The 24249-nt window shown below is 33.5% G+C and overlaps 3 protein-coding genes and 1 non-coding gene across 4 annotated transcripts; 1 reads left to right on the plus strand and 3 right to left on the minus strand.

Moving 5' to 3' along the window:
• On the minus strand, positions 1-6408 carry LOC101212979 (glucan endo-1,3-beta-D-glucosidase). The gene is made up of 5 exons (XM_004148802.3): positions 6239-6408; positions 5485-6149; positions 1084-1410; positions 657-945; positions 1-190 (listed from the first exon to the last, which is right to left on the minus strand). The coding sequence occupies exons 1-5, from the start codon at positions 6312-6314 to the stop codon at positions 153-155; spliced, it is 1395 nt and encodes a 464-aa protein (XP_004148850.1). The 5' UTR covers positions 6315-6408; the 3' UTR covers positions 1-152.
• Positions 6409-9985: 3577 nt separating this feature from the next.
• Positions 9986-14929, minus strand: LOC101212738 (cyclase-associated protein 1). Its single transcript, XM_004148801.3, has 10 exons — positions 14457-14929; positions 13707-13875; positions 13561-13625; positions 12811-13138; positions 12560-12707; positions 12353-12462; positions 12216-12271; positions 12021-12077; positions 11286-11429; positions 9986-10686 (listed from the first exon to the last, which is right to left on the minus strand). Exons 1-10 carry the CDS (start codon positions 14727-14729, stop codon positions 10600-10602), a joined length of 1437 nt encoding a protein of 478 aa, XP_004148849.1. The 5' UTR covers positions 14730-14929; the 3' UTR covers positions 9986-10599.
• Positions 14930-17892: 2963 nt separating this feature from the next.
• Positions 17893-17964, plus strand: TRNAQ-CUG. The gene has a single exon. It is a non-coding gene; the product is annotated as a tRNA-Gln (tRNA).
• A 133-nt stretch (positions 17965-18097) lies between these two features.
• Positions 18098-23495, minus strand: LOC101217062 (probable LRR receptor-like serine/threonine-protein kinase At2g16250). Its single transcript, XM_004148818.3, has 4 exons — positions 20837-23495; positions 19992-20120; positions 19674-19696; positions 18098-19142 (listed from the first exon to the last, which is right to left on the minus strand). The coding sequence occupies exons 1-4, from the start codon at positions 22765-22767 to the stop codon at positions 18535-18537; spliced, it is 2691 nt and encodes an 896-aa protein (XP_004148866.1). The 5' UTR covers positions 22768-23495; the 3' UTR covers positions 18098-18534.
• Between the last annotated feature and the right edge of the window lie 754 nt (positions 23496-24249).

Below are 24249 nucleotides of genomic sequence, written 5' to 3' on the forward strand. Positions count from 1 at the left end.
TAGGGAAAATTTCGAAGAACAATACCATAGTGTAGGCCAACTAAGATTATTGCTTCATTTGTTTGTTTTCAAATGTCATAAACACCTAACAATTTGAGAAATTATTTCTTTTTCTTTTATCTAAAATCAAAGGCAAAACATGGTCTCCCTTCTTAGGTGCTTCCTCCTGGGTATGTGCAAGCATTATAACCTGAAAATCCACAAATATAAACACTTCAAGAAAAGCATTAACACTATAATTTTTAGTTTCAAAATATTGAAAATTAGCTCTCGTTGAATTTTGGCAAAATATTAGATGTACAATCATCCAAGCATTATAATTTATCTATATTTGAAGTACTTTAAGTTTAGTATACTAACTCAGTTAGTGATTTGAGTGGTATAATGCTTTCAAAGAGGTACTCTTATAATTAAGATTGGAAAAAGAACTGTTGTGTGTAATTGTAACAATTTTTCACATTTATGTCTAGTCCCCATGTTGTTCTTCCCAGGTCAGAGTTTTTTAACATTAATTTATATGTTCTCATTTTCGGTCTATTCTTGAAGTAATAGGAACTATTATGTTCCTTTAATAATAATGGCTCCTCTCTCTTATTGTCCTTTCCCCATTGCTAGATTGAGATTGAATAAAGGAGATATAAGAAAAGAAAGCTTACTGGGATTTGCGGATGTTAGTGTTGCTGTCTGTGAGAAATCACAGTTCCATGGATTCTTTCCAAGTGATTGGTAATAGAGATTCATAGCATAAGCAGCATGTGATTGTATAGTGTTCGGCTCAAAACAGGCACCCCCTGGTTGGATTGGCCCGCAATCGATACCGTGCCCACAAGCGTAGTCGAGATTTGACTGAAGTTGATCGTCAGGAATGTCTGCCTTCGGCAGGCACCAAACAGGCGCAGTCGGTTTCGACGATGGGGTGGTTGGTGTTGTTGGAGTTGTTGGAGTCTACAACATAAAAGAGTTAGCTTCTATGATGTAAATTTATTAGATTGCATTTACTTTGCTAGTAACTTGATGCAAGAAGCTTATTATATCAAACGCATTCAATAATTCAGCCATTGCCTACAGCATGAAGATTCTAACCTGGCTGTTCTTTGAGAGTCCGACATCATAGGTCATGGTTAGATTAGGATAAAACAGCCCAAACGCTCGTTCGGAGGTGGGACCTGGTTTTAAGTTTTCGTCATAGAGAGCGAAGATGTATGTATCCACTGATTTTCCAGGCATCAATGGAGTACCCACCATTGATCTAAGATGTGCAATCAAATTGCCATTATAAGCTCTTGCATTTTCCACACTTGTTCCCACTTCATTGCTATCGCCACGATACGCCCACCCCGTCTCAGCCACCATGATCTCAACATCCTTGAAACCACCTAGAGCATTCAAAGCAGACCTTACTGCATCAAGCTGTTGAAATCCATATGGGTCAGGGACCGATAATAATAGCTCCCAATATTGAAAATAATAGTTCAAATTCATCATAAATACAATTTTCAAATAGACATGGTAGTTGAAGACCACAACAAGAAATGCCATTAATTTCATAAATGTGCTAGTTTTTGGCTGTGCTGATGAGACACCAACACTATCCTCCAGTAAGAGAGCCATCATATTCTGTGGCCCCTTGATAATCATAAGTTTTTCTTTTTATAATCAACCACAACCAAAGCCAAGATTTCAAAAGTCAGTTGAAATTTTAAATGGAGGGTTCGAATCCATTTGGACACTAGAGCTAGATAATATCACTGTTGAAAAATTTAAAGGGTGTTTGGCTTACTAACTTTATAAATGGGTGATAAATAATTCTGTTCTAACTTCAATAGGGTTTACTTTCAAAGTTTGTCCTCTCTGCTTCTTACTTGCTCAGATACTATGGAGGTATTCCTTCATCTATTATAATAATTGATATATTGAAAGGACTTACCGACATTAAATGCCATTGGCCAGCTGTAACCGAGCATAATATAGGTCACATCACAAATGAAAAGCGAATTTATTAGCTAAGATTCCAAAGTTGAATAATCTCCTACCCCCATCACCTTTTTCTTAATCCTTTTTGGCCTTTTTGGTTAAAAATAAAACAGAATATTAGCCAAGCAAGTGATTTTCATACATTAGATTTCTTTCAGGCAATATCACAAACACCTAGCAAGCAGATACAGCCTAAACTTTAAAAACAGATTGTTTAGTTTTAAGCAAATTTAGGCGAAGTTCTCACAAGCAAACAGCAAATTCAAATAGAATACAAGAAACTATATATAGCAACAAGATATTAAAAAGTATTGTTGGGACCTTCCACCTATTAAATTCAAAATCTAGCAACTAGGAAGAAAAATACCCATATGAATAAAGATTCTTAACGTATTCCAAAATATTGACTCTGAAGATGGTAAAATTGTATCAAATATCAAAGTGGTGTTGATTTCGATGTAAAAGGAAAATCTTTTTTATAAAACAAAAAACCCTTTAAAATTAAATAAGAACATCAGCAACCCCCCCCCCAAAAAATGACGTTGTGGTTGGTTTCAATTTCAACTACTCTATAGAATTGGACAGATTAAAGTTTGGTATAGGATGAATTCCCTTTTGTTACTGATAAAATCTAAAATTTTGTAATGTTTTATAAATATTTTCATCCCTTTGTTATTATTATAATATAATATATATTCAAATGGAATTTAAAACCAACGTTAGTCAAAATGTCTCATAGAAATTAATATATGAAAAGAAGAAAATTCTAACATTAAAAAAATTCACAAATTAAAAGTTGCATACCAAAATTCAAATTCACAAATCCATGAACTAAAATTTTTGGAAAGTTCCATTGAACTTTCATTTTATTCCAAAAAATACTTATTAGCTATATGATTTAAGAAAAAGTGGATCCCAATAAAACTGTTTTTTCTTTTCCTTTCAAAAAGTTAAAACTTTTCCAGTTTCAACTCCAACAAAATGGATTTTTTTCAATACATTGAAATTTTTTAAAATGATATTCATTTTTAAAATGTAGAATTTCAACATAAATCTAAATTTCTATCCAAAGTTGTAAATCCACATTTAGTCATTTTAAGTTACATTTTGTGTAAATTTAAATATATAGTAGGGTGCATTTAGAACTTATTTATTTGCGCGAGTTTAACATAATTATGTGAAAATCTTAACAAAATGAAGGCTATTTTAAAATCAATTCGAATGTTATGATAATAACTTTTAGAGGTAAATTACTTATAAATAAAGAGATATTTTAATATTATAAATTAAATTATTTATAATGATGTTTATATATATATAGTAAAATTTGATAATATGTAATAAATTAAGATAAACTATGATATGTATCTATAAATATAGATACAAATAGTAATATATAACAATAAAGTATAATATTTTATTATATTTTACAAATATGATTCATTTTAGTAATATTTGAAAATAGTCTTTTATTTTTTATTTCATTGATTAGGTAAGCTTTATACAAACTATCAGAATAAGTTGTGTTTGGTAATCAAAGAAATCATGGATAAGAATAAAAATGTGACATGATACATATACAGATCATAATGACTTGTCAATTGAAAAAATGGACACACAATGACAGTTTTATTAAAATATATACATCTTTATAAGTGAAAACATTCAGTAAATCTGTGTATCCATATGTTTAAAAAATTAGTTCAATGTATTTTCTGTCAGAATTTGAAAATGTTATTATTTTTTAACTATATTCCAATGTCTTTATATGGTATGGTATGTTGAACAAACATGTAACAAATGTTAGACTCCTATTAGCTTTACACAACTAACTTTGTTTCGTGAATTTTAGAAGTATTAAGCACAAAATTAAAGTTCTGGTTACCAGCTAAACATTCTCTAATCCATATCAAAATCAAAGACCTATGGAGTGGTGTTTTCAGAAAGTTATGGACCTAATTAGAGATTTTAAAAAATGGATAAACTACTCTTTCCGTTCTTAAATGAGAACAAATTTGAAGCTAGTTCTCATTTGGTTCTAGATTTTATAGTGTTCATTTTTTATTTCTTAAACAATTTTGGATGAAAAGTGTGAATTAACTCAGATATAGCTAAAATAGAATTTCATGGAGGAAAAACTAACCTTTTTAATTTTATCTTATGTTTTGGATTTAATTTCTACTTATCCACTTATCTTTCAAGAGGCTTTTAGGAAAGTTGAGTTTTATTTTCAATTTAGTCTCTAGTTAGGTTCAAAATATCATATTTTAGTCCTTTAATTTTAAGTTTTGCTTCACTTTTAAAGATTTATATTTTTAACCTTAATTTTTTTTATCAAACAAGCATATTCAATTTTAACATTAGTGTTTATTAATTAACTTAAATTGACTATGAAGTGAAATTTTAACATCAGTTGTGATAGTGATGTGGAAGTCAATGAAACTTGAATAATTAAAATTCATTTAATTTAATTAACAGATATTTAATACTAAAAACTCTAAATAAAAGGAAATTTGTCAAAAATATAAGAATTGATAAAATACTCACAATTCAATTGTCAATAGTTTGTCAAAAAAAAAAAATTTATTTTTGAAAAAGTTCCAAACTAAAAGGTATTTTTTAGTAAAAATTCAAAGCTATAAATATGAATCTTAACAATTTTAAAATTTAAAGATCAAATTAAAATAAAATTCAAGCCTAAACCATAAAAATGTAAGATTTTAAAACCACAAACTAATTTGAAATCGACCTAAAGACTTCGGATCTGTTAAAAATAACATAGGAGCAAAATGCTTTTTAAAAATACACTTTTATTTAAATGATAAAAACTTGTTAAAATAAAAAAAACACATAAATTTTTAAAATTCTTTTTCAAAAGTATTTTAATCAAAATAGTTTGTTTAGTGTGCTGTATAATATTTTTTTAAAATTAAATTTCAAATCACTGTAATGTAAAAGAATTTGTTTATGGACATGAAGGTTGTGGAAGATGATGTCAGACTCAGAGGTTCACCAATAAACAGTCACAAAAAATTGGGGCTAGAGACGTTATCAAAGGTTTTTATACAAAGTTAAGGAATAGATTAATCATAACCATTTCAATTTTATTTTTCTAAAGAAATTGTTTTAAGAGTTTATCATAAATCAAGATGGTTGCCAAAAATAACATGAAATTTTTTTCAAAAGTAAATTACCTTTAGAATGTAATCACTCTAAAAATATGTAAACATCCAAATCAATTAAACTCAAAAACGAAAATGTATTTTCATTCTTCTTTTTTTTTTTTTCTCCTTTGTAACGCTTAATGACACGTGGCACGATCTAAGTGTATCGCCGGTTGACTAAACTTAACGTTGACGTCGTCGGTCTTTTAGAATAAAGTTTTGGAATTTTCACATTTAAATTCTTCTAAAAAAAAGAAAGTTTTAATATTTAGAGTTAATTAATTTAAAAAATGAAATGAGGAGAAACTAATGAATTGGGATTTTATGGAGGAGTGGTTTCACTGACCTGAGCATCGAACATATTCATATATTTGATTCCATTTCCTGAGTCGACTCGTCCCGAGTTAGGTTGAAACAGACAAAACGCCAGCGTTTCATCTCTTGGATCACTCTGATACGCAAAAAACGGGTAAGGATTTATGGCAAATGGCGATTCATTCTCTTTCAAAAACTCCACCACCTCCTTCATCGTCCCTTCAAACATTGGATTAATCCTCCCCGACGACGGCGGATCCGACTGACTCAACACCGCCATCGAATGCACCGTCGACACCTTCACTTTCCCGCCAAGATTCGCCGCATTCACCGCGTTCTGCACATTCCTCATTGCCGGAACGAGTTGCGAAATCAAATTCTGATCCATCGACGACATTACCTCGTTTCCGACGGTAATTAGCAGGATATTACTAGCTGGATAGTAAGGATTAAGGTTGGTGTTGATCCATTGAGCAGCGGAATTAGGATTGGAGGCTAGAGCAGGAATGTCGCCGTTGGCTATACCGATTACGATTCCAAGTCCGGAGTTGGCTAGGGATTTGATGATGAGTGGATCGGCGTTGTAGAGACGGATTTTGGAGATGGAAGTTGAGCGGAGGAGGTTGGCGGTGGCTGAAGGTGGAGGGAGATTGTCGGAGAGTTGGCCGTAGTTGACGCCGATGAAGGATTGAGAATCTGCAAAGAAAAGGAAAAAGGGGGTAAAGAAAAGGGGAAAAGTGAAAAAGGAATCGAAGAGAGAGAGAAATGGAGGAGGAGAAAGTGACCGGCGATGTAAAAGACGGCGGAGGAGGCGGCAGCGAAGAGGAAGAAGGAGAAGAAGGGAAGTGAAAAAGAAGCCATGATTGATAAGAATGGGAGAGAGCGAGAGAGAGAGAGAGAGAGAGAGAAATCTCTCTATGTAAGCTCTCTGTTTGTGTGTTTGTGAATGAGAGGTGTGAAAGTGTGGAAGTAACTGAGTGAGATGGGGAAGGTGGGGCCTCACTGCCTGTGTTGAAGGCACGGGCAAATTTGGAAATTTTGGGGGAAAAAAAAAGAATACTCCAATTTAATTCCACGGTAAGAATACTCCAATTTTTTACTTTAAAATTTGTACAATTTAATTCTTAAGGTAATAACAATTCATCAAAATCAAATATTAATATTAATATTTATTATATAATGACGTGGATGCATTATGTATAAATTGGTGAGTTTTAATTAGTTTTTGATTTATTTAATAAATTTTATTAAATTTAACACTAGTTTCTACCCTAAGAATTACATCCTTATAAACTTTTAACCATAAATTATTACATTGTAAAGTATTCAAACTACATTGATACTTGGAAATTTGTATAGGTGGCCCAAAATAGGAGATTCAAATAAAAATGGGTACTTTTTAAAACAAATAAAAAATGATCTTTTGCTTTATTTATGTGATCGCTGTCTAAAATTTTCACTCTAACATTAAATCCATTCTTCTTTTTTTTTTCTTCCCTTCTACTTTTTTACGATACTTTTTTTTCTTTTTTTAGTTATTCTTCCATCTTTCTACACTTTTTTTCTTTTGTGTCTTCTTTCTGATTTTTTTTTCATTTATATCCCATTCTTTCCTCTCTTTTTTTTTTTCCGTTTATTTAAGTATTGAGCCTCGAGTGACAAATATATATATAACAAAAATAAAACATAGACCGTCTAGTATTGAGTATTGAACATTGATCATCAAGTAATAAGTATCTAGTACTAAGTATTGATGATCAAATATCTAGTATCTAGTATTTAGTATATAACATAAAGCATATAATATAAAACATAGAGCATAGAGCATCAAGTAGGTTCTCGGTAGCAAGCACACATATGGTTTTTAGGGACAAATTAGTAAATTTATAAAGCATCGACGCATGCAGAAAGCCACTTTTTCGTTTACTTTTCAAAAGTAGATCATTTTTCATTAATTCAAATAGGAGTCGTTCTTACAAATCACGCACAGTTAAAAGTCAAAATTTAAAGACTAGATCATTTGAATTATTGTTAAACACTTAATTTAATAACTCTAAAAGAAATTTGTATGCAACGGTCTACGTTTTAGTTTTTATCAAATACAAATTTTTAAAATATTAAACGAAAAAACTTGATTTATTTAAAATGTTTACCTAATAATTCTAACTTGTATATGTATATATATATTTAAGAAACCGAAAAGATAATAAACTTAATTTTAAATCCAAAAGGTAAAAAAAAAAAGAGTAAAATAACTATTAAAAAAGAAAAAAGAGAACTAAATTTGTAATTTAACTTCTCCCATTTATAATACAAAACCATTATTAGAAGTTTGGTAAACTTTTGAATTTGTATCCGTTATTAGGGAGCGGTTGTTATGTGCTAAAAGGTAAGGTTTTCTTTCTTTCTTTTTCTCATTAAATTAATTTCATTTTCCACATTTTTTTATAAAATGACATTTAATCTCTATATATCTCTATTATTATTTGCTATCACTGATATTGCTATCAGATGTTATCATTGATAGTTAACGTCAAAGATTTACTTTTTGTTTAAACACTTGATAACTTTTTTTTATAAATGTTTAGAATTTGGTTTTTAAAGATTTCTCAAAGATAGATTATTTTATAAATGAATTTTTAGAAAATGCATTATTTTAATTTGTCAAACACTACCATTTTCTTCAAAATAGTTTTTCTTTTTTTTACAAAATTGAACCCTCCATAATCTAAACCAAACACAATTCTTAATGAGCGGTGAAAATTCATAATAATATTTTATTTCATTCCATAGTCTTTTTTTTTTTATTTACTCTGGGCTAATGTTAAAATTGATTGGTGATAGATTTTTGAAAAATAATATAAAATACTGATTATGTTTTTAAGTTAAGATATCTACTAACTAATGTATTATAAATTATATAATATTAGAAAACAATAATTATAGAAAAAGATTAAAGTAAAAGGTGTTCACAGTGTCAAAGTAAAATGTTAATTCTTACAAATTGAGCCTGAAGACACCATTTCCACTCTACATTTCATTTTTTGTTATATATATTTTATTAATGTTTTAAAAAAATCTAGCCAAATTTTGAAATTAAAAAAAGAATAATGTATTTGCCTCTTAACTTCTAAGTGTAATTTCAAAAATAAGTCATTTTCAAACAAAATTGAGGGAGTTTTAACAAAAGACCAAACAACCTCAAGTAAATTTTGAAAAAAATGAATTTATAAAATCAGGTGACTTTTAGAAAAATAAATTTGTGTGTTTAATAATTAATCTCTCTAATTTATATGAAATAATCTAGCCAACATCTTCAACCATTCTCACCAACTAACCTTCGACAACTTCAACGGCTGTCAATCAATTTTCTTTCACCATTTTTCTGTGGCCGTTGCCTATTAAGTTTTGTTGGTCATTTTTATGTGACCGTTGTTGGCCTATTTTTGTCAATTGTTTTTCTATGACTGTTATTGGCCAACTGCCAACAACTTTTTTTTTTTTTTGTGATTGTTATCATTTGAATTTAAATGACCATTGTTGTCAACCTCTAATTATCATTTTACAGTCCTCGACCACCTCAAACCAACATCCTCGATGATCGTTGTCAAACTTCTATCAAAATCTCCACGGACAATTTATATATAAATCTTTTAATCTATTACAAATCAAACAAAATTTTACATAATTAACACTTTTAAAAAAAAGTTGTCAAACACACGTGTTTTTCCTTCGAGAGTTTTTTTTAAAAATGTTTAAATTGAAATGCATTTTTAAAAAACATTTTTTTCTTAAATTATTCCAAACATGTCCAAAGAGTAAACTAACTTTCAAAAGACTTAAAATGTATTTAAACCATTTTTTAAAAAATCAAAATGGTTCAAATGAAAATGATCGATTTGAAAAATATATATATTTTATCAAGTTAAATATGATCGTCTTTTTGTTCCTTTTTTTGAAGTTAAGTATATATTTTTTTCAAGTCTTACAATGATTTGCATCGGTTGAATTCCTAACCAAAAAAATTATTTTTATAAGAAAGTTGGAGATAAAAATGGTAGACACCTCACATTAAAAATAACAAAAAAAACTTAATAATTAATTGAGATAAAATAAGATCAACTGAACTTCATAAATCAATTAACTAAATTGATAGTGAACTTAATACTCATGGGTAACTGCTATCGAAGTAATATCAGAATTCTTGATGTAATAACAGATATTGTATCTAATAAATATAGGTTATCGACTAAATCAGATTCTTGTATCAGAGTAGCAGGCAACTTGATTTGAGTTGAGATTCAAACTTGCAATTGTGATTTATTATCAAAATACCATGTTCTTCCATCAATTTAGTCTAAGCCATGTTATCAAATTTGATTCTCAACATTACTTTTCACCAAGAGAAGCTATACAATAATATTGTTGCTAAGAAGATCATTCATTTGTTACGTAAAGATAAGTCCATTTAAGACGTACCAAAATATTGCCCTTTCTCAATTAATCCAAAAGAGGTTTATAGGACAGAAAAATACTTTAAAACGTTAGAATCCCTGCAATATTCCTTTTGTCAAATAAACTATCATCAATGCCATTTTGAAAGTAACGTTCAAACACGTTTAACAGAATACAACATTTCTCATGAAAATACACCCACAAAAAAGAAAAGAAAAAAAAGGCTTTCTCAGAACATTTTAAATATGAATCTGCTTCCAATACTTCATGCACCAATTTCTTGTTCCCAAACTCATTCTGGGTCTGCTTGAAAATTTCTCACAACTGCAGGTATGCCAAAGCAATGCATAACAAGGAAGCAAAGAAGAGATTTCTCTGTTTTCTTCTCAAACCCAAAGTAGAAGTTGGCAGATTCTCATTACAACAAAACAAAGGTAGAAAATACAACACTTTGTTACACGACGTGTCTTCCCCACGAACACTGCTGAAATTCCTTTGAAAGATGAAATCCAAACTTTTTGAAAAGAAGAAGAAGAAAACAAATACCCAATGAAATAAGACACTATCAAACCACCAGATGTAATTTACTGTGACAATTGAATCAAGGGGGAAAAAATGGAAACAAATACAACTCTCCATTTAATAGATAAAAATATAAACGAAGAAAAGAGAGAATCTGTTAAAACTAAATTCACCCTCCTGAGTGAGAGACTGGAGTGGTTTCGAAGCGACCGTCCTTAAACAAATGAATGAATTGTTGTGGTAGTGCATGCTCCACCTATAGAGATAGAACAGGACATCCATTTTAGAGTCTAATTTCAACCTTCTCCCGGATAATGTACTTAAAAGGTAATTGGAATGATTTCATTCCCTCAAGATAGGGAAAAAAAGCAAAAAGAGCAGAATCAAAGCATTTTTTTTCTATGAAAGACACAGCATTGGTTAGATTAAAACATGCATGTATGCAAGCTGATCGATTTATGGAATCAAAATTCATTCCTAAGCAATTTTGTTGGCCTAATCAAGAAGATTAACACAGAAAACATTTTATTTTTAGGAATTTAATAATTAAATCGGAAGCACATGGCTTCAAGGACATTGCTAATTGGAAAATTCCACAACACGACTCGCAAACTGCACATAACAAAAGAAAAATGCTTTTAAGGCCCAGAAGCAAAGAACTTTACCACTACTCAAAAAGCAAAAGTGAACAATTTTCCTTTTTTCCTTTCTTCTTTTAATAGGAAACAGAGCGAATATATTCCTCAGTAGATTGAACGGCAGAAATGGGAAAAATGAATACATCCGTGTAAGAATTTGATCAAATGACAAAAGAAAATCAAGATCATGAAGCAGGAGGGCACACAGGGACCATACCCAATCACCATCAGATCCTGCATCAGGAACCAAGACATTGATCTCACTTGACTTGGCAGTTGTAATGGATGTCCCCAAGGAATCTTTGTTTAAATATAGTAGACAGCCTCCAGTATTGTCCACAGAAATAGTTGGAGCAGAACCCTTCAATAACCAGCAATAAAAGAATGAACTCTCGGCAACTCCATGGCTTTAAAACTAAGGGACCGTTTGAGCCCCCAACTTCAACTGGTTGAAGTGGGCGACAGTGTTTGGGCCTCTCATTATAATAGTTGATGTGTCCAACTATTATAGCCCACAATTAACTAGGACCTTACTTGAACAAGATCTATTTTATAGGTTGTATAATTGTGTCCTTGAGTTCTAAAATAACTCAATTAACTACTATTTGAAATCCCTCTTTATTACAACATTTATGAGTATCTATTCATCCCTCTTTGTTACAGTTATTGTGCTTACTATTCCTATCCCTACCAAAATAGTGTACACCCAAAGCTAGACTATTATAACCCATACTAAAATAACCTCAACAACTGGACCCCAATACACATTATTGTAACCAATCAACTAGCAACAATAACCAATTTAGCGCCCCAAATGCCTCTTAAAAGTTTTATCAGCAACTATAATACCCTCTATTTGCATAAAATATATTTTAAACACCCCGACTACATTAAAAGTTTAAGCTATATGGCCCGTAGTGTTTAACTTAAGAGACAGTGTAGAACATAGTACCTGACATTGTACTTCAACCCCATTGGAATTTACAATCTCAAATGCAGCCACAACATCCTATAAAATATAAGTAAAAAGATTAATCTACATCACCAATATATGCATGTATGTGTGTTGTGTGTCAATGTTGATTTTTTTTGTTGGGGGCTAAGTCGTTGAAGAAGGGTCATATATCACCCAATATCGCATACTAACCCTGAATACAACTCCCAATTTTGTACATTTGTCAACTGTTATGTTGTTGACCTTCCCTGCAAGGTGAAAATATTAATTTTCCCTGAGCCATCAGAAGAGAGAGAGAAAACTAAACTGATCATGAGATACAACGTTACCTTGAATCTGCAAAACTGAATCTTTGCATCCAAAGATATATACCGATTGTTTAGCATCACAATCATCAATCACCAAGTTCTTTCTTCCGATTTGGTTCTCAACAACCCACCTGTATAAATATAATTTTTTAAAGAAAAATAGAAACTGTAAATAGGATACCTATTGTCTGATATATCTTATTTGTAACTACAGAAAGTGAAACTTACTTTCGACCCATTTGAAGTTCTAACTTTGGAGGACCTGTTTTGGAAAATGAAGGAGAGGCCGTAGGACCACGTTTCTCACTAGAACCGACAATGCCAACTCTATCTGCACGGTTCTTGGTTTTCATGTCATCTGTGACTTTCTTCAGACCTGGTGCAGAGAAAGTGCTCAGAGATGTACAATAGTAGTGAAGGGGAGAGTTTCGGAAACACGAGAGAACAGTGCATGTTTCTAAAATTAGAGACAGCAATACCTAAAGTCACAGGCTTCCCCGAATTGATTTCTTGGAAAACAGCAGCCATTCCTACTTTTGGCTTAGAAGATGAAGCCTGAGAAGGTTCAGAGCTGAATAGTGAAGCTGGAGGGGGTGGAGGTGGGGCTGGTGCACTCGGTGCTGATGTTTTAGGAGGAGGAGAAGCCTTGGGAGCAGCAGAAGCAGTTTTTTTCCCAGTAACACTCCATACTGGACCCAGAGGATAGAAACTTTTGACATAGTCCCTTAATCCTGGCAAATAGAGTTCCTTTATAGCTTTGGCCCACTCAACATGATTTGGATCTTTGTTTCTGTACTCTACAAGAACCTGAATGAAGAAGTAAACAGGTCGGCTGTATACCATTTTAATTTTTGTTATGAATGAAACCACTATACAAAGCCACAATAAGATAGATCAAAATGGACGCAAGAACAACTGATTTCAAATGCACTTAGGAATTGTGGTTAGCATATAGCATGCTAGATTAAATCTCTGACAAGTACCTACTATAAGTAATCAAATATGAAATTCATTCATTCCAATAATGGCAAGATCAATGCATTCCAGTTTCCAGCAACAAAATACTGGCTGTGTTAATAGAAAAGACAGACTCTATAGATGGCCTAGATGCTTTGTGCTAATGTTAAGTAGTTTCTACACTCTATTTTTCCATGCGTTCATTTTTTGAGAAAGAGGGACTAAATAGATTCTACCAATAAACTACAAGTTCCGAGGAAACATTAGCTTACTTTGTTGTTGTAAAATTCAGCCATTTGCCAACTTTCTTCAACATGGGCAATGGGCATGCTCATACCTAGAACAATCAAGAACCAATTAGATGGAATGAATTGGAATTACACATTCCAACGTGGACATACTCAACTACATTTCATACCACAGTCTTTTCCTGTGAATGCAATCCAAGCCAATGCAGACAGACTATCAGCTGCAGCTTTCAAATGGTTGAAGAAATCAGACCTCCTTCCCTCTGTGAGTGCATTTGCTTTCATAATAACTTCGTTCAATGGCTTCAGAAATTCAGCTAAGCCCGCCAAGTCAGGTTTCTGAAACAAAAAAACAAACAATTTAACTTCAGAGCAACAATATTCACCTGAAAACTTCTAATGAAAGTTATTACTCGGCACTGTTTTAGGTATATAACTTCTTCGAATGTTCCGTCCTTTCTTTTCTCTCTCTTTTTTGTTTCTAGAACAAATAGGGATAGCATTCATGAAGACCAATGAAATTTCAGATAAGGCAGCAAGAGAAAACTACACAACAATAGTCCAACAAAACTTCAGATAGCTAAAATTAAAAATAGAATGCAAGGTTTACAGATAAGTTGACAGTTAGATACCTAATATTGCTAATTCACCACACCAAAAACATTCCCGTCCACAAGCCATTCTCAACACATGTCAGTAGCGTTTCCTAACCAATCATCCAAGATTCTCACCGCCAGTCCCACTAACCACTAAATCGACAATACCAATCCCCCGATTATTAAAACACAGCCTACAGCCAATCTTACATGAACAAAACAGTAATTAGGAAGCAACTTGAGAAGAAAATTAAATTGCCCCTTGAATAAAGAATGCTGCAGCTTTACATTACTTGAAGAGAAGAACAGAAATTTCTCACCAACCTGAGTTTGCTTGACCTTAACAAGAAGCTCCCTCTGAACAGAAAAGGCCTCTTTCAAAATCTTAGTTGCCTCAAGAACCTGCCCTCCAATCTTCTCCGCAGCACTTAAAACCCTTGCAAAGTACTGCCCCATCAGATCATCAAAAGCAAGAATAGAGGGGTCAGTCACCACATCCTCGCCACTCTCCGGTGCACCACCGGGGCGGAATCCAGTAGACAAGGCTTCAAGCCGAGCTACAGCCGATTCCAACCGCTGAATCAGCTTCTCATCCATAGTTGGTTGAAACCCAGAAGTGTTTCAGTCTTTCCCTTATGTGGGAAAGAAAAAATGCTCAGATCTGAGAGACAAACAATGGTGGGTGTTTCAGTAATTGATTGGAATGAGTAAAAAGGGTGGTGGTGGCAAATGGGTTGGGTCTGTGGGCGTCAAGTTTCTTTTGGGGAATATAATAATTTGGGGGTTTGGTTGAGAAGTGGCCGAGAGACGATACTGTGTTTGTGCGTTGAAAAAAAGGTAATAATTTCCGCATTTTCCACCCCCTGATCGCACGTTCGAATCTCCAAGGACGCAAATAAATTCTCCAACAGTTAATCGGATGGTATTTTCGTAAATAAGTTGAAAGTCCTTGACACGTATCAACGTCAGAACCACGCGCGCCCCTCCAAGGTCAAGCGTTCGAAACTCTAATACCCTATTGAAAGTCCTTCAGGCTGTTATTTCGAATCTTCCGAGCATTTATTTTTATTTTTTCCTATAATACCCTAATTTCTCCCTTATTCTTCATCACTTCATTACTTGTAAGAAAATCCTCAGTACCAATTTTCTCTCAATAAAATTCTCTCCATTTTTTCAATTTCATTATGCAATTCTTTAATTCGAGCAAGATTTTCATCATCATGGAGGGTAAAACCTTCTTTGAGGTAAAGGGCTTATGGAGTTTGCTTTCTTTTTTAGAAATTTCCAATTGTTATAAGTCTAGTATGCTTTGGTTCTTTAATTTTCTTCAAGAAAACCTGATTTGATTATGTAAATTTTTGTTTGCAAAACTATTTCTTTGTTTCTAGGTGTTTCAATGTGCAAAGGCATTGAGTTTTTGTTTGAAAATTAAAGCTTTCAGTTCTTGATTCCTCTTACATTTAAATGAACTATGTTAATGTTGTTGAGTTGAATGTTGTTCTTAAATTTGCTAGAGTCTCTTTGATTTTCAAGAAAAAATTGAATTTAATTCTTCATTTTTACATGGCCACGTTCAATAAAATTGAGTTTAATTTAATAATAATTCTAAGTATGCAATATACTAGTTTCTTAATGAAAATAAAGGATGAATTCTACCATGAATTTTTTGGGTTCAATTGTCAATTTTGCATTGGGAAGTTCTCTAATAGATTGTGATGTCAATGATTTAGATTTCAAATAGGAGACCATTTGGTTCAACTATCAATTTTGCAGCATATAACATAAGTAGAAGTATTTGTAAAACCAACAATGCAAGTGCTAACGAGGAATTCATTATGTTTTCGAATGGAGAGATAAAGATAAGTAATGTCCAAAGGACTATGCTTTTCTTTTATTGTTGAACACAATTGAATGTTTTGAAACATCACACAGACACATATAGGAACCATTTTCTTGCAAAATCATTTCATCATAACATCCCATAGGAAAGCATAGTCTATTGCGGTTCACTCTCGCTTGCAATTGAGCTATTGAGATGTTCAATCCATCCACAGCATCTGAGAAGTTTCCTGATTCATTCATTTTTCGTTGCATCAGCTGTCCACACGATGTGATTCACATTATGCGCAGATCACATAAGCATTACTTACTTGATAGGAATAAAGTTAATGGTTTGTACACATTCATTACAATCAGGACATAGAAAGTAATACTTTTCTCTTTTTAAAATTTAAACCATAACAACAATAATAATAACACTGTGAAATACATAACTCGTTAGGCATAACTCAGACACAGAAAGAATCTATTAAGAAAATGTTTATAAAATATTAGCTTACAAATCATTCACACATAAGTGTTTTAGAAAAATCACCCACGTAGGAGTGTTTAATTTAAGAAGGTCAGTCACTCAAGCTACTGATACCTTTCTTCCTCGAACACCTCTTGTCACCTAGATCTCCCTCAGCAACAACTCAACTGCTTATGCTCTCTCAACGAAACTTTCAAAATAACAGCACTTCTCTTAGGTGTTCACTCTTATTTATACTAATCCTATGAACCGATTGCTCTCTTTGCCTGCCAATTATGTTTTATCTTTAGAACGATCAATCTTTTCATTTCAGAAGAATCATCTCACATGTCAGCGCCTCACTTCTTTAATAGGACTCTCTCTTTCGGATCTAGGCTTCACATGGAAACCATGGGAGAAATCATATAGTTCATGATCTCAAGAAATACATATATATGAATTCAAACATGTTTTAGAAATCTTTTTAATTATTTTCTAAGAAGAACCAATTACACTCAATCAACTAGCTAGCTTCTTCGCCTAACTTCAAAGCCCAAACTCCCTTGCAACTTCTTGCAAATATTCAAGTTTATGAGAATTTTGGAAACTGTGGGGATTCCCTCAATTATTTCTTAATTAAACTCAGGGTAAAATCAGCTTCAAAATGGTTGGGCTTCGTCTATTTATAGGACCCTTTGATGACGTTTTCCATGTAGAAATGATGACTTCAAAGTTGAACTGACGACGAAAGGGGTCCAACCACAGAACGTCTCTGCCAAATCCTTATTCTGGATTGGAGAAGTAACTCGAACGCCAAGCAATTCGTCACATCGCATCTCTCCACTAAGTATCCATTATCCTGTAACCTTCTTGTACTTACTATTCCTTCGGCCTCAACCTCTCTGCATAGGGCAAAACACATTTTAGGGTCCCACATATGAACTAATAGATATTAGACCGAGATGAAAAGACTGTTTTACATCTCCTCCCCATCTTAAACATATTACTAATATTACAAGTAATTAGTGAAAACAAAGAAGATAGAAATTATTGGAACAATTCAAAAAGAAATCCTTAGTTCCATGTATTGAGATTTGTAAGAGAATTGTATGTTGAATTACTTCATAAGTTTCAAGGGCTATTGACTTGATATCATTTCAACTTTTTCACCAAGCCTGATATAGCTGACAGGTTATTACATGAATCAATTAGTAAACATTTCAAAGAGGAAGAGACAGAACGATAAAGAAAAAAATAGCATCTACATAGTAGTTTTGCACCCTGTTCTTGTACTCCGACTATGATGATGTATCAACGTTTCCAATGACAAATATTTAACTGCAATCCATAAATGAAGTTTACCATCTTACAACAAAGAATTGCAGAAACATCAAACAAATTATCTATCTATTGGTAAATATTTGAACATCAAAAATATTATTCGTTTCAAGCAATTTAACCATTAAAAACGGTCCCATGGTCTAGTGGTTAGGACATTGGACTCTGAATCCAGTAACCCGAGTTCAAATCTCGGTGGGACCTTTTTTATTTTTCTTAAAACCTTTAAATTTAACCTTTTCATATAAAATCTTATTATTAGCATTTATGTCGTTAGTATTTTTATAAAATGGTATAACCAACTATGTTGAACCCTAATTTGCAGGGTAAACCAAAATATTCATAACAAATTTTTTTTTGTGCTACATAGAGAATAATTCCTTTTTTGCTTATTGGCAAGAAAACAACCAATCACAATTATCACAATTTACATTCCCAAAAAAGGCTTAACCTAAAATTAAATAAAAAGAGGGGGAGAAAATAAAAAGACAAAGAAAAAAGGTATAAAATAATAATGAGAACAAACAAGAACAAGATAAGCCTATAAAAAGCTTGAAGGCCATGCCTTCTACTACAAAACATAAAATCACCAACAAAAACTCATACATTTCTCAAAGAATTGACAATTTTCCATGGCAGAAAGACCTCAGGGCATTAGCTGCCCTCTCCAACTACAAAACCCGAAAGAACGAGTCGAGCAGATGTCAGGCTCTCATAATTCCGATGCCTGCTGTGTTTTGTTATTGATAAAGAATCAAGATCAATGGATTTTCTTTACTGGTAATGATACTCTGCTCTCTCGCCTTGCTCGTCCGGTGGCTCGGGGAATATCTCCTTTGAGTGCCTTCTTCGCGAGGCTTCACCACTGTTGTTTTGCCCGCTACCTTGTGAACCTGAAGTTCCTGACTGCTTGAAGCTACCTCCCACTGTCCTTGACATTGCGGCAGCTGGTACAATCGTTAGGTCCGATAGGCTCTGTCGCCAGCTCCCAAACAAAGCTGCATTCCAGCTTCGTGAAGAAGTTGCTCGTAGCCTTGCTGAACCTGAGCTTTCTTCTCTCACTACCTTTAAAGGATTCTCCAAAGCCTTTAGGATGTATCTCATCTGAGGTCGTCTTGAAGGCTTCGGGTTTAGGCATGACTTTGCGACAACAGCCATAGCCCAAACTTCCTCAAGAAAATCTTCGTCAACAATCAGGTTCGGATCAATGATTTTACTCACCAATTCTTTGTCATGGATGCTAATGTATGGGAATGTTTGATCATAAAATTCCCTCAATTGGGTATCTGGGGTGGCACTGATGCCAACCTTGCCAGTCACTAGCTCTAATAACACCTTCCCAAAGCAGTAAACATCGTAGGAACATATTGATGTTTGAGACCCTACAAATTTCCATTCAAGACAGTTTCAATTATTGGAATAACTTTAAGCCTACATCAAGCACGGTCTATATAGATGGATAGATAGATAGACAAATTTGTTAGATCTACCGGGATGACTCAACCTCAATAGAAACTTGATCCATTACTGAACTTGTATTTTTTCACAGAAGAATGCATCAAATCTCTATCCACAGAAGATTTGCCCAAGCAAATCGAACTTATATTTTCAGTACCCCAAAAAAAAAAGTATCTCAAGTCTTGAGAGAAAAACAAAATGTAAATTTGGACCAAATGGAAACTGAATCCAAAACCTATGAACCAAAAAGGTTTACTTTTCCTATTTTAGAGGTAAACAGTGAATTCTTAGGAATCCAATAGTATTAAAACAACCACATCCTTACAACCTATGAAGCATAAATAATAGAGATTTCTTTGTTTATGAAAAATAGTTCTAAAGTCGAGCATGGCAAAAATTAAATAAATAAATCTTTATTTCTTGAGAGGGAAACAAAAATGTAAATTTGAACATACCAGAAGAACCTTGCTCTGATGACCTGCACATTTTAAAGAGAAAAAAGTTATAACATACTTGAATTAACAAATATTTTTTAAGCTAGAATGAGAAAATGGATTTGAAATACTCCATATTTTAATCATAGGAAGTCAGAAATTGAAATGAGGAGAAAGATAATGTTTTCATTTATTAGATCATATCGATATCTTGGAGTTACAGCAGCAAGTGATCAATTTTTCTGACAAGATTGGAAGTTTGGAACAGCAATCCTAAACTTGAGAAAATCCTACATTTGAGTTGTATTGTTGAGAAAAGTCAAGAAAATATTCACTTACTGCGGCAACCGAAGCAACCTAGAAATTCGATTCTGGTGGCTGTCCCCATCTTGGGCACAAACTTCACTCAAGCTCCCAAGTCGGACTTCGAATTTATCGTCAAGAAGTATACTGCTAGCTTGAACATCTCTTCAATGACCGAAAGAAAAAAAAAGATATTACTAAAGATGGCAGTTGTCATTAATACATTTTCTTGTGAAACAACAAATGCAGTGAAGTCAATAACGCTAAGTTAAAATAATGCTTATAAAATGAAACAGGAGAAATTTCCCTGGGTTAAGAAAGGTTCAAAGAGCTTTGAGATTTGATTCATTTTAACATCTCACTTCAAGTTCACGCATCAAAATTCTTCTATAATGACGCCTTGTTAATGGATAACCAAGGGCTGGGGATCCTTCCTTGTAATTCTTATGTTTCTAGTGGTTTTTTTTTTAATATAAAAGTTACGAGGAGGGGGATCAATGCTTTGACATCAAGGGAGGACATGTCAATTACTGTTAAGCTCAGCTTACTTTTGGCTGGTTTCTAGTGGTTTTTAATTGCATTACTAACAAATGCGCAAGTTTTCAACAAAAAATAGCAATGACAAGAACAACACTTATATGATATCAGAGCAGAACATTTTGCTTACTGATAAAATTGGTCTGAGTGACTCAACTCATTATTAGAATAAAAACAAGATAATGACTGTATCATAACGAAAAAGACACTTCTAGACCTTACCCATATACTGATCTCATCCGTGAAAGTCACAAAACGACAATAAGTTAACTCAAGCTACTGAGATATTATACACGTCAGTAAAACTCAAAAGAAAAAGGTTAGTAAGTAAAGCCTCGAAGTACCTGTGTACGAGTGGAGGAGAACATTCATGATGCATATAAGCAAGACCCTCTGCAGCTCCTAATGCAATTTTAAGCCTTGTTATCCAATCCAAAGACTGTATGTTTTCATCATCAACATTAGTTTTCCTGACCAAGGAACTCGCCAGGTCTCCATTAGGCATATGTTTATAAACCAAGTACTTCTCATGCTCATTATCTAGACAATGTCCTAAAAAGGGAACCAATCTTGTATGTGACACCTTGCTGAACAAATCCAATTCCACTAGGTAAGTTTCCTTTTTAACCGTCCGCAAGTCAATCTTTTTTATAACAACATTGGCCCCATTGTCCAAGACGCCACGAAATAGATCCCCGGAGTGGCCAAGTTTAATTAAGTTCTCATCACTTAAGCCACCAGAAGCCTGAAGAAGCTGTTTATCTGTAAAACTTTCACCTAAACTTGCAAAGTTAATCGATAGCCCTGAAGGAGGTTCACTACTGCCAGTGGGTATCGGTCCCACACTAACCCCCCTTTGATTTCCTGATGCTCTCTTGCCGCCAATATATAGAAACAGTAACACTACCAGCAACACCAGGACAATAAATCCAACCCCTCCTATTACGCTGCCCAATATTACCCTTTTATTATTCTTGCTAGATTTTTCTGCTAAAGGAGGTTGTACGGAGTTTGGTTTGCCAAAATTATCAAAACTAAGGCCTTTTTCAGCATAAAATGAGGAGCAATCGGCCAATGTCCTCTGACTGGATACATTTTGAAGACAATTACTCTCAAGTGATGCATCCCTTGGCACAAAGTTTGGAATTCTGCCTTCAAAATAATTTCCAGATAGATCAACAGCACTGAATCTTCCTATAACAGGCATGAGGCTACCGTAAAACATGTTTCGAGATATATTCAATGCTCCACCAGTTGAATTCGAAGCCAAGCTTGAATTAGGCAGCATGCCAGTGAAATTATTTCCAGAGATATCGAGAAGACGCAATCCAGGAATCAAGAACAACACGTCCGGGACTGCACCAGTAAAGCCATTGTCATTGAGAGTCAATTCCTGCAACTGCCTAAGAGAAGGAAACAAATCTTCCGGCAATGACCCACCAAGTAAATTGTTCCCAATTACCATTCTCTGCAGGCTGCTCATGCTCCTCAAATCTGTAGGTAGCAGCCCCGAAAATTTGTTGAAACTGAGATCAAGGTCTACCAATCTACTCAAGTCCCCAAGTGAAGCAGGTAATGAAGAAGTAATATTATTGCTGGAAAGGTTCAAACTCTGAAGCTGCCTAATGGACCCAATGAGGGGAGGAATTGACCCATCTAAACCATTTGATGAGAGGTCAAGGAAAGAAAGGTTCGCAAGAGATGAAAAGGACAAAGGAATAGATCCAGTGAGTTCATTATGTGAAAGATCAAGCACAGAAAGTTGAACAAGTTGACCAATACTTGTAGGAATCGTCCCGTTAAGTTTGTTATTGGACAGATATAAAGCAGTTAGATTTGTCAAATTTCCAAAACTCAATGGAATAGAACCAAGGATAGAACAAGAACGAAGATCAAGAACTTGCAGAGACTTGAGAGTTGAACCAACCCAGTCAGGAATTACTCCCGGAAGCAAGAAATTAGAAGCATTAAAAGACTGAAGAAGAGTCAAATTAGCCAAAGCATCAACAACAAATTGTGGGTGTAGACTACCAAGACGAGTCCTTCGGAATCCAGAAACATTGATCCCAACAACTCGACCATTTTGACATTCTATACCTCTCCAAACAGAGCAAGGGTCAGCCTTGATGGGCCAGTCCTTGCTCCTCAAACCCAAAGATGATCTGAGGTTGAGAAGAGCTACACGCTCAGCTCTCGAACTCAGCTGTTGAAATGTAGGCTCAAAACACAGCAACAACAACAAAAGCAAGAACATGATACATAAAACGTTTCGCATATCCTCCTATTACAGCTCATGAACCCCAAAAAAGCTGTAGATCCAAAAAATTCCTTCAATCTTCCCCTTTATCTCAAAATCCCTTTCAGCAAATCCTCATACGTTTAACTATAATCAAATTGCTCAAAGTTACAAAAACCCATTACAGAAAACTGCATTCCCCCTTTCTTCCCCGTCCTTAAAACTCACACTCTCTCATGTTAAACAGAGAGAAAAAAAAAAAACCTTACCTCTTTTTTCCTCTTCAGCTCTCCCCCTCGATCAAAGAAACCCCTCCTTTTCAGTTCCTGAAAATGGGTTGTTTGACAAATTGAAAAGACAGAGAGAGACAGCAAAAGGGGTTAAAAAAAAACTGAAATAAAATGAAAGAGGAAGAAGGGAAACTTCAAAAATTGACAAACAACACAGTTTTGTTTTCTCCTCTTTTTTTAATAGAGATCTTCGGTCAATAGAAACTGCGCTGTCTCTCTCTCTCTCTCTTAATTACAATTCTTGTGAAACAATAAAGAGATGGAAAAATAAAAGGGTAGAAAGAGAATGAAATGGGGCGGCGGCTGAACACGGCGGGTCCGGCAACGGCAAGGTGGAAGAGAATGTGGGTATGAGAAAACCCACTTTTGGGGATGTGGGGTTTGTTTGACCTTCGGCTATGGCGCCTACCACTACATATTAGCCCCAAAAATCATACACCCGCTTGCCTTTCTTGCTTGCTTTTGATTAACCTTTTTTTCTTTTCTTTAAGGGAAAAATTGTGCTTTTTTTATTAATTGAAGAAAGAAAGAATTATGTTAATGGAGTTTTTTGAATCTTTATCTCACTGTTTCCCATGTTTGTTGATGATACATCTCTCTCACTATGACCGGGAAGCGACAGAGTGAAGTGACGATGGCACTGTAACAACAGAGCTTTTTTAGGATTTTAACATTTTAACGTCACAATTCAAACCAAAACAATAAAAAAAATGATAAATCAACTAATATTCCCTTGCAACTTTATATTTCTGATTTGGTTCCACAAATATGATTTTAGTTAATTGAATCTCTAAGTTTCTACGGGTCTTGGTTGAGTTTAAATCGTACGTGTTACTTTGCTTGGATTGATTTGTGTAAGATTAAGAGTTTGCACCGTACAATCCTAAATCTATAACCATTCTTTTTTTCTTACTTTCAATTTGTATTGATTTAAATCTTAAATTTAATAATAAAAAATTAATATTATCCATTTGATTTTCTTATTTCCTCCCATTTAAACGAAAAACCATTCAAAATTAGTTTAAAGTTTTAATTATTACAATTCAAAATTTACGAGTATAACATCCTTTTTAGTGATGTTTTTAGTATAACAAATGTACGGTGCGTTAAATTTTAGCTTATTGATTTCAAAAAAAAATATGTGAAAATTAATGCTAGATAACGTTTTACTTGTCAAAATTATTAAACCTTCCAAAAGTACAATATACTCCGACCTTTAAACTTGAACCGT

The sequence above is a fragment of the Cucumis sativus genome, chromosome 2 (assembly GCF_000004075.3).
Source record: "Cucumis sativus cultivar 9930 chromosome 2, Cucumber_9930_V3, whole genome shotgun sequence".
NCBI lineage: Eukaryota > Viridiplantae > Streptophyta > Magnoliopsida > Cucurbitales > Cucurbitaceae > Cucumis > Cucumis sativus.